The sequence below is a fragment of the Bison bison genome, unplaced genomic scaffold (assembly GCF_000754665.1).
Source record: "Bison bison bison isolate TAMUID 2011002044 unplaced genomic scaffold, Bison_UMD1.0 scf7180017864452, whole genome shotgun sequence".
In the NCBI taxonomy this organism is placed as follows: domain Eukaryota; kingdom Metazoa; phylum Chordata; class Mammalia; order Artiodactyla; family Bovidae; genus Bison; species Bison bison.
In genome coordinates, this window is record NW_011495014.1 from 10,036,073 (window position 1) to 10,052,262 (window position 16,190).

The window sequence follows — 16,190 nt, forward strand, 5'->3', positions numbered from 1 at the left end:
TATAACTGGGTCGTTCTGCACAGAAGTTAGCACACTGTAAATCAACTATACTTCAATAAAAGTGAAAAAATAGGCAAAGTATCTGAACAGACATTTTTCCAAAGATGACATACAGATGGCCAATAAACATGTGAGAAAATGTTCATCACTAGGGAACAGCAAATCAAAGACACAAAACAAGTTATTAACTATTAGGATGGCTACTGTTAAATGGACAGGGAGGCCTGGGGTGCTGCAATTCATGGGGTTGCAAAGAGTCGGACACGACTGAGCAACTGAACTGAACTGTTAAAAAGGACAGAATGAAACAGAAAGCAAGTGTTAGAGAGGATATGGAGAAATAGTTACCCATGCGCATTGCTGACAGGATGTGACCACTATGCACACAGTATGAAGGTTCCTCAAAAAATTAAGACAGTATTACCGCTTGACTCAGCACTCTTACTTCTGGGTATCTACTCAAGAGAATGATAGATCTCCTAGAATTTGCAAGATCTCGGTGAAATATTTGCATACCCATGTTCATAACAGCACTATTCCTAATAGCCAAGAGGCGGAAGCAGTGCACGTGCCCACCGAGTGGATGAATGGATTAACAACATGAGGCAAATACATAAGCGGAATATTACTCAGCCTTGAGGACATCCTGACATGTGCTATGACATGGACAAACCCAGAAGACACAATGCTGAGTGAAATCAGTCAGTCACAAGAAGACAAATATTGTATGATTCCACTTGTATGAAGGACCAAACGCTGTCATTCAGAGAAAGAGAAGTACTGATAGAAAGACAGCTGCCGGAGGCTGGGGGTGAGGGGTGGTAACAAGGGCTTACTGTTCAGTGGGCGCTGTTTCAGTCTTACCCGACAGAAAAGGAGCCTGGGCTCTGGCTGCACAGCATCGTGACGTGTGTGTAGCAGTACTGAAGTCTTCACGTAGGAATGGTTTCGATGGTAAATTTTATGTTATGTGTTTATACCCAATTTTTTTTTTTTTTTTGACAGAATACTAAGCTCCTTCACTCTTCCCTAATGTTGATAAACTAGAGGATCTAGTAAGGTAACAAAAACGGAGAAAGAAAAGTGTGGAGATGTGAGGTTTAGTTAAATAGCTGTTTTGGGGAAATTGACACTTATGTACAATTTATAATGTCCAGGAAATTGAGACCACTTAATTCCAATATCATTGCCTTTTAAAACCATCAGGCACAGATGTGCAGGATCGCTTCCGCCCCAAGGTCCACAGCTCCCAGCAACACAGTACCTGTCTGTCTAATTCTCATGTTAGACACACGTAACTATTCATAAATGACCATTCTCAAGGAGCTGAACATTCCTCCAACACCTGCTTGGTACATGGGATGTAGAGACTGACAAAGATGTGGGTTTTTCCCTGAAAGACATTTTGTGGTTTTTCATTTATTAAGGTTTTATCCCTTCATTCCTCAGTTAGGGACTCAGGCATTTGACAAAGATAAAGACAGTGCCCAAAGCATTTTATATTATTTCAAGACAAAGCTGCATTGATTTAAAAGCAAACCAACTAATTATTTGAGCAGTAATTTCTCACATATATAAGTGATTTTTCAATGAACTACACAGGAATTCTATTTCTATGAAAATTGTAAGAAAATAAAGCTACATATGCGGGTGCGTACACATACTCACGGATGCGTGTTGCATCCACGTATGTGAGTGCAGTCTGTCATCATGGAATTTTAAGCTTTTAAGAATCTATCAAAATCTTGACTCCAGTTCTGAAACAGACCGCATGCCACAGAACTAGCAGAAAATGAAAGCCACCCCACGGCACACACAAACAGCCGGTCCACGCTGGGGCGGCGTCACACACACTTGAGGATGGCTCGGATCCCAGATCAGTAGGCGGCCCGGCCCGCCTGGCGCAGGTGGGGAGCACAGCCACCGCGGTACCTACGGTCTCCGCGTCGCCGTAGAAGGCGGCCAGGTCCAGGGGGCTGCGGCCGTTCTTGTCCGTCTGGTCGATCTCGGCTCCCTCCTCCACTAGGAACTGGACAACAGCCCTGTGACCTTTCAGACATGCCCAGCTTAATGCCGACAGACCCTCCTTGTCCAGAGAAGAAAGGGTGGCACCTGAAAGAGAAGCCCATTCAATAAATGTGACTTCGGAAAGGCCAGACCTGAGCAAACCCTTCCGCATCCATAGGGGCCTGGCTTGCAGAATGTGGCCACCAGGCTGGTGAAATCTGTAGCTGATGGGTGAAATGATCGTCCCTGCTGTGGCTGAGCAATGGGTACATGGGATGCACCCCTAAACCCTCTACTTGTGTGCAAGGCAGAAAACATCCATAAATAATAGACTTAATAAAGAGATTTTAAAAAAAAACTGAATCAGAAAGTACTAAATGGGTCTGCCAAAGCTCTTTTCTTTGTCCACCCAAGAGAAGCCCTCACAGGGGGACAGTGCCGCTACCTTTTGAAAGGAGAAATTCCACGGTGCTCAGGTGCCCTTCGCAAGCAGCCACCATGAGGGGCGTCCGGCCCTGCTTGTCACTTAGGTTCACGTCACAGCCATGGTCCAAGAGCAACCTAACAATCTGAAAGAAACACTAGGGATCACACACCTGCCGCTGCATCTGAAATCACATGCTCTCTGCTCGGGCTGGTTGTTCCACCTCTAAGAGGAGTGAAAGGACTCTTCAAAAACCCCTCTATGTTATGTGATCCAGGGGGCTTGCAAAATCTTTATATTTTATTTCTTTGAACAGACTCTTCTTTCAAATATATACTCTTTTTAACATGCCCAATTCATTACTCTATCTATAACACAGGCACACGCAAGGCAGCAGTTTGCAGGAGAGGGGGATCCTGAGCACAGTCAGGCTCAGCCACTATGAGCCACTATGGAGCAGCTGAGCAGAACTAAGGGAGTGAGCCAGGGCCCCACAGGGCACTGATGCCACGTTGCTGGTGGGGAAACACCTACCCTCTCCCCTCAGCCGTCTGCTTCCAGGGACAGCTGGACCTTCACACCAGGGGGATTTTACCAAAGCTTCCTGGACAAGAGTCTCTGCCTCAAAGTTATGCCTTTAAACAGTACATGGTGAAAGGGGGAGCGAAAACACCAGACAAGCATCTCCTGCAATGCCCTCCCAGCGGGAGCTGCTCTGCCTAGGGGGCAGTGGCATCTCCTGCAATGCCCTCCCAGTGGGAGAGGCAGTGGTCCTAGGGGGCAGTGGTGCAGCTTCTCTCCCTCCAGGACCACATTTGTTCTAATGCCACCACAAGAAGGGGGCATGTTCCCACTGCTTTCTCATTCTGGACCCACCAACAAATGCTTCCAAACTTCCTCACCACTTAAGGGACACTAAGACCAGGAGAGAGGATCAGCTAGGACATCGCAGGGAGCTGTGAGAGTAACAGGGAACGGACGGGGCAAACCAAGCTTTTAGAACCGGAAAGGAGAAAAGCCAGAACCTTGGTGCGGAGCCCTCAAGGCTCCTACTGACAGAGCTGGCAGGAATCAGAAGGGTCACGACTCTATGATGTAAACTGGGGTCTAGAAAATTCTTCCTATAAAGGATGTGGTGAGAGCCATTTGTTTTTATGCAGCTGTGTGTAACCTGGTGCCAGGCATGCAGTAGATACATGGTCAGTGTTTACAAAATGAAGGAATGCAAGACTAAACCGCTGCTCTCAGGGATCCCTTAATTACGAGCAGCAGCACATCACTCCCAGTAAAAGAAAGGAGCCTGAGTCACAGTGCAGGACCAGAGGGAGACACTTCCTTTCCCAAAGAGCACAGCAGGACCACTCCTCTCCCAAGTGCGCTGGACAAATGGGTCATCCTGGTGTGACAACAACTCTGTTACAGCAAATCTCCTGATGACATGATGGGCTTCACCAGCTCCACTCCCTTCCTCAGTTAAAAGGAAGTGGCTATGGGTCTCTGACCTGGTTACCAGCCCACACGGCTGACTATGCCAGCCGGTCAGATGTCCGCCCTGATGCTGCAGGACTCCGCATACAAGCAGAAGCCAAGAATGTGAGAAAGACGGGGTCCAGCAGCAGCGATGGGCACTTTTCCCAACCACTGTTTCTGAAGCCTCCGGGGTCCCCTGGGTACCTGCCAATGCCCCTGGCGTGCCGCGCAGAACAATGGAGGGACCCCTCTCCTGTTAGTCCGAGACACGGCAGCTCCACGCTCCAACAGCAGCTCACAGACCTCCAGCTTGCCTCGTCCAGCAGCGGCCGTGAGGGCTACAGGGAGGAGGAGACTGTTAGCATGATGGCCACAGGGTGGTAGCCAAAGGAGGCCACAGATCCTCTGACACCCCTCCCACTGAGAGGAAGGGGACCACGCACTCTGCCCCCACTGAATCTGGGTGGGCTCTGTGACACCTCAGACCAACAGAATACAGCAGAAACGATGCTGCACCAGTGTGTGGGCCCAGGCCCTGAGGGCAGCTTTCGATTCCTTGGAACACACCTTGGAACCAGATGCCATGCTGTGAGGAAGCCCAAGCACTCTTGAGATGAGGCTCCTGGGAGAAGCTGTATGTGGCTGACGTCCCAGTACAGAGCCAGCAACCCCGGCCACCACATGCGTGTGCCATACTGGAAATGGAGCCCCAGACTCCACCAAGCCACTCTATCACGGCAGCGCCATCTATGAGAACCTTCTCTACAAGCCCAGCCCAAATGCAGATTCAGGAGCCACAAAGCGTGTGTTTTATTGTCATTTTTTTTCACAGTACGAGACAACAACAGTATGGGGCAACACAAACACAGAGATCAGTATTACTGTCCAGCCTCTCTTCTTCCCTTAAAGTCATACATTTCAGTCCAAAAGAACTAATAAATACTGAGACAGTGAGAGTGTATCATATCATCCCTGCCGTCATGGAGCTTAGAATCTCTGTAACAAGTCCAGATCCTGGACTAAGGATGTTGAGAAAGCAAAAAAAAAAAAAAAGGACGAGCAGACTGTGGAGGGACTTGTGTGCCCAGGCGAACAGCCCAGTTTGGCCCTGAGACAGGCAGCTGCTGCTGGCAGGGGACTCTCTGCAGGGAGGCAGCCAAGGACAAAGCAGGAACTATGTGAAGGGCAACAATACAGGGCAGGAACCCTCAGGACCACCTTATGGCAGCTGCTGCACCTCTCCACTCCCAGGTCATGACACGTAATGGCGGGGGGAGGGGGTGGATTATGAGTAGAAAAGGGGTTCAGTTAGAAGAGGAGACTTCAGCTATGGCATGTGAACCACTGTCTAGAGGGAAGGACAGTGGCAGGTTGTGGTTGTCCCCCCGGCCAGGACGACGCTCTTCGGCAGAGGACAGGAAGGCGTGAGGGTGGGAAAGAGACATGGCAGGAAAGCTGTCTCCAATGCAGAGAAGGAAGGAGAAGCTCGAGCCTGACGCTGCAGCTCTAGTCCTAGGGCAATTCTTCTTTAAATACAGCCTCACCCCTACAAACTCCTGGCATTCCTACAAATCAATCAGATGCCTCAGTATAAAAACTGGGAAAACACAGAAATAGGCCGTTCACACAAGGTGAAGACCAAAGGCCAATAACTCATGAAAAGCGCCCAACCTCACTGGTAGTCCAAGCAACCGCAAAAACGAGACCCAGTGCTGGCTGAAGACATTCACATCCCTCCACCCAGCAACCCAGGTGCAGACATGCACCCAGAGGTGCCCCTGGAACACAGGATGTTTAGCCTGGAGGTGCCCCGGAGCGGAGGTGCCTATGGAGCACAGAGAGATGTGCACTCGTCACAGCCCTGAGCTGGAGCAGCCCAGCTGGTGTGGACCACCAACCCCATCAATAGATCACGGTGGTAACACTATACAGCAACCACAATAAACGCTACACAGCGCAGTGCAGTGCAATGGGTCAGTCTCCCAGATTTAACACTGATTCCGAGGAATAAAACAAAACAGGGTAACAGTTTGGAACTGAGCGCTCCTGGGCAGTTGCAGGACAGGCCCCAGCTGCCCCCTTTCCAAGAGGGTGGGGCCCAGCTCCCCTGTGAAGCCAGGGGTCCCCCAGCACCCAGACAGCTGAAGTGGGGAACTGGGGGCTCAGCAGTGCAGGGTCCGTGCGTCCTCTCCAGACACCTCTCAGGACAGACAGTATTTCTACTCCAACTGTCTTGGCCTGGCCATGGCTTAACTCCCAGGAACACATACAGCAAAGGACATAAATGTGACACAGGGGCCCCATCTCCCTTGGAGGGACAAAGAAATCCTGTCTGCTTTACCAGTTTTCTGAAGATGGGGAAAACCAGAACAAACCACGGATGGATGAAGTGGAAGCTACCAAGGGTCTTGACCCCAGGTGCCATTCCAACCTGTGTTATACCAACGGGCTCATCACCACCCGTCACACGTCTAAGTTTATAAATAAATTATATATAAATACTGTAAACAGACTAGTATTTATACTGGTTTAGGTATATATATTAGAGAAGGCAATGGCAACCCACTCCAGTACTCTTGCCTGGAAAATCCCATGGACAGAGGAGCCTGGTAGGCGGCAGTCCATGGGGTCGCCAAGAGCTGGACTCGACTGAGCGACTTCACTTTCACTTTTCACTTGCATGCATTGGAGAAGGAAATGGCAACCCACTCCAGTGTTCTTGCCTGGAGAATCCCAGGGACGGGGGAGCCCGGTGGGCTGCCGTCTATGGGGTGGCACAGAGTCGGACACGACTGAAGCGACTTAGCAGCAGCAGCAGCAGGTATAATGTATATATATACTGGTTTAGGTTCAGACGGATCTAAACACCCGGGGCTGGCTGGTGACACGGAGGATGTGAGCTACTACCTGGGCCTGCGACTCCTTGGAGACCTCCCTGCAGTTAGGGAGCCCCTGCTCTGAAGGGAGCTGACTGTGGCACAAAGCAGGCACCCGTGCTGCACATGGCCAGATGTGGGCAGGACGGCATGGAAGGAACAAACTCAAGGCTCTTCCATCTGATGCGCAGCTGATTCACCGTGACATTCCAGTCTCTCTTATTTGGTAAACAAGTTCTATCTGCATTATAAACGGGGCCTTTACACCAAGATTTCTTTTGCAGCTGCCACTGATTTTTTTTTTTTGGCAATAACAGCACATCAAAAATGACAGCCCAGCACTAAAAATAGGACCCTGTGTTTGAGGAAGGCGCCAGAAGAGCCAGGAGTTAGAGCAGCTGAAGTCGGAGAAGACTGCTGCTGGAGACCGGGCTGGATTCCCTTGTCTTCCCTTCCAGCTGGACTGGCTGCACTTCCGGTGATCAGCCTGCCTTTGAGATGGGAAAATGCCTCTCAGCACAGGCTGGAGTCCCACACAGTTGGCCTAACAGGGATCACAAATTCTTAACCAGGCTCTCACTTTCAAATGACACCCCAAACAGCGGGACCTGTGTTTCCCCTTTTCAACTCAGATTGAATCTTTGGTGTCATCAGGACCCCTGAGGCTGGTAGAGGGGGCGGGCATCTCAAGTTCCACCAGCCACAAGGATTTGAGGATACCATATTCGGAAACAAGGGAGACTGAAGGCAGTGAACCACATGCTTAAACAAACAAAACCACAGCAGAGTTCTGCCCAGGAATCCCAGCTATTCTGCTGGAAGAACTCTGTCCTGCAGGCTGACCACCAGCCTCTGACAAGGGTCACTGCACTCGGCCTGGCCAGAGAAGAAGGGGGAGGGAGCAGGACAGGAGAGAAAGCACCTGATGGTGTGGCAAGGCCTTGGCTTCTGGCCAAGGGAATTTGACGAGGAAAGAGGAAAAGGACTTGGTATGAAAAGGCGGCGGGCTCTAAATATCAGTGTGAGCTCACGGCACTTCTCAAGACCCACACTGAACATCATTTCTCCTACTAGCAAAATCCTCAACAAGATGGCATTTTTGTAGCTAAATTCCCATGAAGGCATAGATCATTTTCTGACTAAAATTTTTCCTCAGGAATATAGTCTTCTGTCTTCAGAGCATGGGGAGATTTGTCGTGGCAGATGTTCATTTTAAGAAAACCCAATTCACACTCAGCAATACGAAACCTTCACTGAAAAACATCAGGGAGAGATGATTCTTGCATAAATGGATCGTTTGCAGGAATCTTATACGAACTAAAGTTCTCTGGGCAAAGACGCGATTTACAAAAACTCAACTGTCATCTCGCCTGGAACATAGTCATTCCATAAACAGGGCTGTTTATGACATTTTATGCCAGGTCTGTCTCTCTCTCACACACACACAGGGATGTGTGGCTTAACAGGCCTAGGGGTTTCAACGATGACTGTCGCCCCGACACGCTTCTGTCCTTAGAAGGGTGACAGGTCGGAGCACACACAGGCAGTTCCCTGCTTCTGGACACTGACCTTCTCTTACCTCATACACTGATGACCCAGGCCACCCTGCCAGGCCCGAGCTGAGCACAGGAGCCAGCTGCAGCCACAGAAGCACTTCCTGCCGGCTGAGATGGCCCCAAGAGGGACGGAGGGGGGCCAAGGGGCTCAGCTTGGCTTCCGTGCTTGTGCTTACCGGTGCACTTTATTTCCTAACATACTGGTTTTTCCCATCTCTCAGAAAAATGGATGGAAAATGAACTGCGGTAAGCAGCAGGGTTGCGACCAAGATGGAGACCATTAGACATGACAAAGGCAGTGAAGCTGGAGCCTCGGCTGGGAGAACGAAGGTGAAAGGCATCATGGAACGCTGGGAATCTCTCGGCTCTCTTATCTAGACTACGACGCTCAGAAAAATAACTTGGGATTTCACAGTTTTTTAAACCTCTTTGGGAGTGGCAGCCCCTCCCCCTGCACTTTCTAATAACTGGCCTCTGGAGAAGTTGCTACCGCAGAGGTTACTCAGCCTGTGTTTCGCTTTGCTGTCCCTGTGGGTCCGGGCAGGGCTGCCACTCGGACAGGCTGGTCCCAAAGGCCCCTGACTGAACACAAGTAGCGCTCTGACCCCTCCCGGAAAGCCAGGGGACACCCCCTCCTCCACCTTCTACAGACTGCATTTATAAAAAACCCAAGCTCATAGCCTTGTTCTGTGAGGCATTTCCTTCCTGGCTGAGGGAGGGGGAAGCTTCCATGAAAAGAATAAACTTCCCAACAGCTATAAATTCTTCATCTCCACAAAGACCTGAACCCTCAACAATGCAAAGGATAAAACGATACACAATGAAGACTGCTCTGACCGGAAAATGCCATTGCTCTGGGAGACCGACTCCCAGGAGCGCCCGCACCCCTGGCCTTGGCGGACGCCCATGCTGGAGGGTGACCTTACGAACGGGAAGCCAGTCCTGCCCACACACTCCCTGAAGCACACGAGTGGCTGTTTGGAACACCTTCCTCATTGTTCTGACCCTTCCTTATGGTCAGCATGTGGCACAAGTCTCCCAGGAGGGCCTGAAGCTGCAGGCCTCAGTGGGGTCAAGGAGAGGGAACCTCTGTTACAAGGCAACAGGCAGCAACCCAGCGGCACGTGAAAATGTTGCCTCCCCCGCTGCATCAGCCCATTTCCCAGTGAACTATTTATAAAGCAAGACAGGAGCCAGATGGGAGGAACCCAGACACTCCTGATGTGCGACCAGTTCTAGAGTGAAAACACGCCGTCCGTCTCTGTACACAGATTAAACACGAACCTCAAGTTGCCAAGGAATTGTTTGAAAGAAATAAAATATGCAACTGCCACGGGACTTCACGTGTGACCAAACTTCTTTGTCCCTTATAGTCTCTTGCGACGATGCACTTTGTGATTCTAAGGAACCTAGGTTTTTAGAACTTTTAAAAAAGGATAAGAAAACAGTGCAATGTGAGATTACCAGACAAGATGGCAGAGTTAGAAGGACCTTGAGCTCATCTCCTCTCAGGAGGAAAATAAGAAGATTCTGACATTTTAATAATATACTCTGATATTTGTGAAGTGCTTCCTACAGGACACTTGATGGTCCTTCAAATCCACAAATTTATTTAATACACAGCTAACTTCTATGAGACAAGTACCACTCATCCTGGTTTTACTGATGTGGAAAATATGGCCCAGAGAAGTTAAAACAACTCACCTAAGGCCACACAGCTAGTGGAAGGCACGAAAGCATGTGATGCCAGCGAGTCCAGCTGGAGTCTGAGTTCTTAACTCTCACACTTTGGCCCCTAAAGAATCTCTTTTAAAAAATATTCAATCAATCAGACTAAGAATGTTGTTCTAGAACAAGGGTACCAGAAAATACTTTTCTTCTCCTGAAGAATTGTTAAGCTTCCTCCCACAGACAGTAAGAATAATCCTTAATGAGTGTGCTCCCTTCTCACTCTGGTCAAAAGGCATCCTAAGGCCAAAACAGTAGTTCAACCTGGCAAGCACACAGGACATTACGGCAGAAATATCCACGTTGTTCCTCGTGTCCTGTTTCTGACCTTTTTTTCCTTTTCTTATATATTTTATTTCAAAGAAGCCTCTTCAAGTCCTTTGAGGGATAATGTGTGCTATAAATAACATAAATTCAGTTTAAAAACAATTTCCTAAAATATGGGATGACATAAATCACGTTCCATACAGACTTTGTGCCAAAAATCTATCAGAAGACTGCAGCTCTGACCAGCTGTCACTTCTAAAGCGTGCTGAGAATGCTCACATTTTGGGTAGATCCTCTTACACACCGCATTATTTAAAGCATGTACATTGTGCTGTTCCCTCCTCTCCTCGAAGGGATACATGTGAGCCGAGGAGAGCAGAGTTAAATGCAGGACCCCACATGAGGGATCAATGCAAAAGGGGGGCCTTCTGACAAAACCATACTACACAAGTGTGTGCGTGCTCAGTTGCATCTGACTCTTTGAGACCCCACAGTCTGTAGCCCACTAGGCTCCTCTGTCCATGGGGTTTCCCAGGCATAAATACGGGAGTGGGTGGCCATTTCCTTCTCCTCTTCCAGACCCAGGGATCAAAACTGTGTCTCTTGCATCTCCTGCACTGGCAGGCAGATTCTTTACTACTAGTGCCCAGCCTCAAAAACAGAAAGAATCCAAATATATTTCAACAATAATTTTAAACACTCAAGGTGACTTTTCAACAGGAGAGCAGGTGAACCTCCTGAGCTAGGAGGGAATGTCCAAAACCACAAGCAGCCATGTTTGTGAGTAAAGATGCTCTAAGCTACCAAAATGCATATGAGTGCATGTCTTTATGTTGGAAGCCCAGGTTGTGTTTTTTAATCAAAAGGAAGGCACTCACTAGAACAAAGCCTCTGTGCACAGCAAAAGCAGCACAATGGAGGTGGGGCACGGGTCTTGGTAAGCGGTCAAGCCACCAGTCCATATGCAGCCGAGATGCCCCTGTAGGCCTCCACGGGCGCCCTACTTGCCCCTCACCTGCCCTGCAGGACTGGGACACACAGTCAGTGGATTCCTGCTGTCCTCTCAGCAGAGGACAGGTCCCCATGTCAGGGGCAAGCCTCGGGTGTCTTCTAGGGCAGAAAGGGGAAGTCTGTGGATGCACCCCGTCCCTCTCCTTCTCACCCCAATCCCCTCTATTGTTAGAGTGACCCCATGCCCATCTTCAGCTCCTTCCAGAGCCTGAGCTACCCCCTCCTCCAGTGCCTACATTAGTCCACTCTGTCCCTCCCCTCTCATAGTCCTGGGTTACCCACCCCACCCCCATTTCCCTCCCTTTAGGGTCCTGAGTTATCCCCTCCCATCCTTTCCAGGGTTCTGGGTTACCCACCTTCCCCTCCCTTCCTAGGGCCTGGGTTGCCCCCTCCATCCAGAATGTTAGATCACCTCCCTTCTAGGTTATCCCCTCCCTCACACTCTCTAAGGTCCTGGGTTACCCCCTCTTTCATGCTTTTATGCTTAGGACAGCTAAAACTTCTACCTTGTTCAGAATGGACAGAAATCTGGATTTCCACCCATCTTACTGCTCTTTTCTAAAGCAAACCCTAGCAGAGGAAGGAATGCCTGAACAAGGACTTCCCAGCAGTACTGATGAGACCTCCCCGGGACCTCCAAAAACTATACAACAGAAGTCACTTGCTTGTCTCTACAAAGCAAATTCCTTCAGGTAAATCCTCCACATGTCCCAACAAGCAAGAGACCAGTTCTTTTCTTTCTAGTCTCTCACCTGAATCCTGCCTTGAGAGGCCCCTAACCGGTGTGAAGGCCAAACTCAACCCAGATGTCTCAAATTTCCTTTAAATTCTTAACAAATAAGAGCCCCACTCTGTCTAAAAAAAACCTAAGGTAAAATCTGAAAGAACAGAGGGTTCTTTTAAATCAACCACCAGGCATCCTATTGCCTGATGTGCACGTACAGAGTTCTGGGGTGGCTTTGGGTGTGATCAGCTCAGCCGTCCACGGTCCCTGCAGTGAGAGCTGAAGGACACCTCACCCCCCGCCCCCCCAGAAGGACAGGCAGAGTCCCAGAGTGGAAACTGAAGCAGCTGAATGGAGACAAGAGAAAAGAGAGAAACTTTTAAAACAGCAAAGATGAAATACAACTCATATTCTGGCTTCCTGGTCCCACAAGGAAACAGGTGTGAGGACCCTCCCCGCAAACTGGCCTGGAAACGTCCCACACCCAGCTGAGGGGCTGCACTGAGACTCAAGTCCCATCTAGAATTCCACGCAGAATTAGAGAAGAGTGACCCATGACTTGCATACATGCTGGACTAAACTGCCTCCACAAACGATGATAATGAAGGTTATGCAGCTAAAAATCCCATTTGATTTGCTGGGGAGAAAATTCAACCCTTCTTGGAAATTGAGGAAAATACGGTGCTCTTAACAGCTTTAGCAATAAAAACAATATTTACAACGATTAAGTTTCTTGTATTTACCAACTAAAAAAAAGTTGGTAAAAAGTATTTACCAACTAAAAAAGCACGAACAACATGAAAGAATACTTGACATGAAACATTCAGTGAGACATCTAACAACCTCTGACGGGCATCTCAGTTCAGAACTTAGGGAAGGGCAGTCCTTGGGAGCGGGTGGCTAACGGGCGGGATGGCGTCCTACCCATGTGTGAAGCCAGGGCTCCAAGCCTGCTGCTACCAACTAGGAGCAGTGAGAAGGATTTCCAAGGGACCACAGGGCACGGCACATGGGGGCTGGCAGTCGGGCTGGCGGTGTGGGGAGGGAGATTTATGCACACAAAGATGGGGCTGGCACTGGCCATCTTGGCCTGTCGGTCATGTCCATGCCGTGGGTAGTTGCTAATAGCTCGGTGTTTCAAAAGATGCAGTACAGCACCCAGCCACATAGATGACTGGGTCGAGGGCTTCTAAGCCAGCCTGGAGTCCAGCAGCACGTGACCTGCGCTATGACAGACAAGAAGACACAGAGGACACGGTCCCAGTGAGCAATGGGCTCCTGACCTCTTCCCTCCAACAACACAGCTTCTCCCAAATTATTCTGCAAGGTGAGTGTTACCTACCCTATAAGTTACTTTGTTTTCTTTAAACCCACCTGTCCGCTCAGTCAACAGCTATGTACCCAGCACCAGACAAGACCAGTGGCTAGTGGCTACCAGGCTAGACGTACAGACAGCAAGGCAAGCATTTCCATCATCACAGAAAGTTCTACAGGACAACATGAGACCAGACACAGTGATTATAGAAAGAAGAGCACAGGAGACTTGGAGAGTTCTGCCCTCCTGAAACCCATAATGTAGGCACAATAAGCTTTCATCAGATAAGCAACATCAACAATCAAATTTATAAGCAGTAAGTACTAAGCAGGGAACTGTAACGTGACCCCAAGGAGTCAGGGCTGGGAACGCTTTGCTTACAAAACAGGCGTATTCGCTGAAATAAAAGCGTTTCTATTCCCCTAAAGAGCAAGAGGTTCTGACTAGAGACAGACAGCAGGCTCACAGACTTGAGAGAGGCCTGGAGTTTGGGAGCACAGTTGCTCTGACAATTCACAGCAGCATGAGGTCACCAGTTAAGCATTTCTGATCATTTCATCAGGCTGATTCCCATCGAACACTGACAAGGGAACAGTAACTCACTTAGGTCAAGACTTCGTGGGAGCCAGCACTTGTTTGTCATGACTGTGGAATGCCTGAAGCAGACAACTTGAGCATCTGATGGGTTCTTGTCATGGTTCAGGCTGCCCAGCAACTACAGGATCAAGGCTGTTTGAACAAGGCTGTTTGTGTGAACGGGCAGGCGGCCTCGGCAGCCACAGGCAGAGCTGCTGGGTGGAGACGTACCCCAAGCCCACTCCAGGAGCTCCAAGCTTTCTCCTCACTCTTCTTCCACTGGAGTGAGTGTCACACTCTTTGTTTGCGTGAGAACAAGGGAAAGTGCCGAAGAGCTACAGGACTGATTTTGAAGGGCTGGATCTAAAAACCAAACAGACCAAACAGACATAAAAAGCAAAGGGCTCCAGAGGCTGGTGGAAAGGGAAACTTACACAAATCAGGCTCTCTGCTCTCCAAAACCAGGAGAGATACAGGTAGCTGAGCTCCAAGGGCGCATAGCGCTGCATGGACACCATCAAAGCTGGGCAGGCGAGCCAGGAACAGACCATGGAGGCCCTGCAGGAACCCCATCAGCTGGTATTTTAAATCCAAGTTGTTCATAGCTAATCTACACTGCATAGACTTGAATGAACTCTTGGGATCCTACCCTCAAGCTGCAGCCGGAGACAGAGAAGTTCCATTCTAGAGTGTTTTAGGCACAAAGCACCATTGACTACACCCAGGAATGAGGACCAAACCAGGAAGGAGAGCAACTGCTTTCATTCTGCGAGTCTTTAGCAATTAGAAGCAGCGCACAGAGCATGCAACCCACCCAGGCTGGGGGACCACCAGGTCACTGCTTGCTGAGAACAAGGACCGCGAGCTGCCCCATCGACTCAGGCTGTCATCACTGGGGCCGTCTCTTCCAGAAGGCATGTGGGGTCAGGTAATGTGGACCCTGTGTGGCTGAATCCCAAACACAGACCTCACAATCTGGGCAAGGCAGTACACATCTATGCAAAGCCCCATATATGCAGATGTTCCCTCACCTAAAACTTCCTCTGCAAGATTTCCAAGTGCTCCTCTGACAACCACTGACAACCTGATTTCCTCTGGAAATCAGGACGGTCTGTAGTGGCAGACATGGGTGGACATTTCTGAAAGAACACAGGAGAAAAATATCACACAGAAAAATGCAGAGCAGGCAAGACTGGTTTTACTGACATGCAGCCACAGAGTACAGCGGGGGCCTCTAAGCCTGAGAAATAGTGCTTAGCTTTCTCTTGGTTTAAATTTCTCCCAAAGCCTCTCACACTCTCGGCTGAGGAAATTCACGTTTACTGCCTGCAGAGGAAAGCTATGACCTGCTTCTCAGGCTGCAGAGTGGTCTGAAGGTTATACACAAGGCTTTGCAAGGCAGAAGCTGAACCATTAGTCATCCTTTCACTGAGGCTGATGGGAGCCTGTAGTTTCTCTTCCATGCTTCTTCAGCCTACGACCTGGCAGATTCTCAAGGGGGAAGGAAGGAAGGTGCTTACTGAAACTCAGGACTGGTCATCTCGAGAAAAAACAGACCACACAAACAGAGCTCTCAAATGAAAGCCTTCTCTGCTTCTCTGGATTTTTTTTTTTTTTTTTGCCCAGAAAGAAAACACCCTTCTAATATTAAAGATCAGAGATTCTTATTGAGCTAAGTGAGGGGTGTTACAGGTACTGGCACTGACCCCCATCGTCATCACGGCTCCTCTCATTAGTGTCCCTGTGAGGCCGGCACTTAGACAACTGCTTATGGTGATTCTCTATTTGTCCTGAGGCCACAGGGCCCCTGAAATCACCTGGGTGGACGTTTAGGAAAGGAGTGTCCTATCCTTCCCAGGTGGCGCAGTGGTAAAGAATCCGCCTGCCAGTGCAGGAGACGCAAGAGACGCGGGTTTGATCCCTGGATCAGGAAGATCCCCTGGAGAAGGGCATGGCAACCCACTCCAGTATTCTTGCCTGGAGAATCCCTTGGACAGAGGAGCCTGGCAGCCAACAGTCCACGGGGTCACAAGGAGTCAGACATAATTACTGGACTGAGCCTGAGCACATACCTGTGTGTGTGTCAAGTCACACACCCTCATGAAGCAATTTCTAGGCCCAACTGCCCCAGGGGTTCTGACCATAGGGAACACCTGGCCAAGACTGTCACATCTCATTCAGTCTTCACCAGATCCTAGAAAGCCGGATTATTTATCCCATTTGACAAAGAGGCAAA

General features: G+C 49.4%; 1 protein-coding gene across 1 annotated transcript in view; it reads right to left on the bottom strand.

Annotated features, from left to right (window-relative positions):
• Positions 1–16,190, bottom strand: part of TANC1 (tetratricopeptide repeat, ankyrin repeat and coiled-coil containing 1) — a 256,069-nt gene that overhangs the window by 9,810 nt on the left and 230,069 nt on the right. Inside the window, exons 20-22 of the mRNA XM_010859027.1 lie at positions 4,106–4,239; positions 2,453–2,576; positions 1,736–2,112 (exon numbers count right to left, since the gene is read on the bottom strand). Of these exons, the coding sequence (XP_010857329.1) occupies positions 1,736–2,112; positions 2,453–2,576; positions 4,106–4,239 (635 nt within the window). The remainder of the gene's footprint in view (positions 1–1,735; positions 2,113–2,452; positions 2,577–4,105; positions 4,240–16,190) is intronic.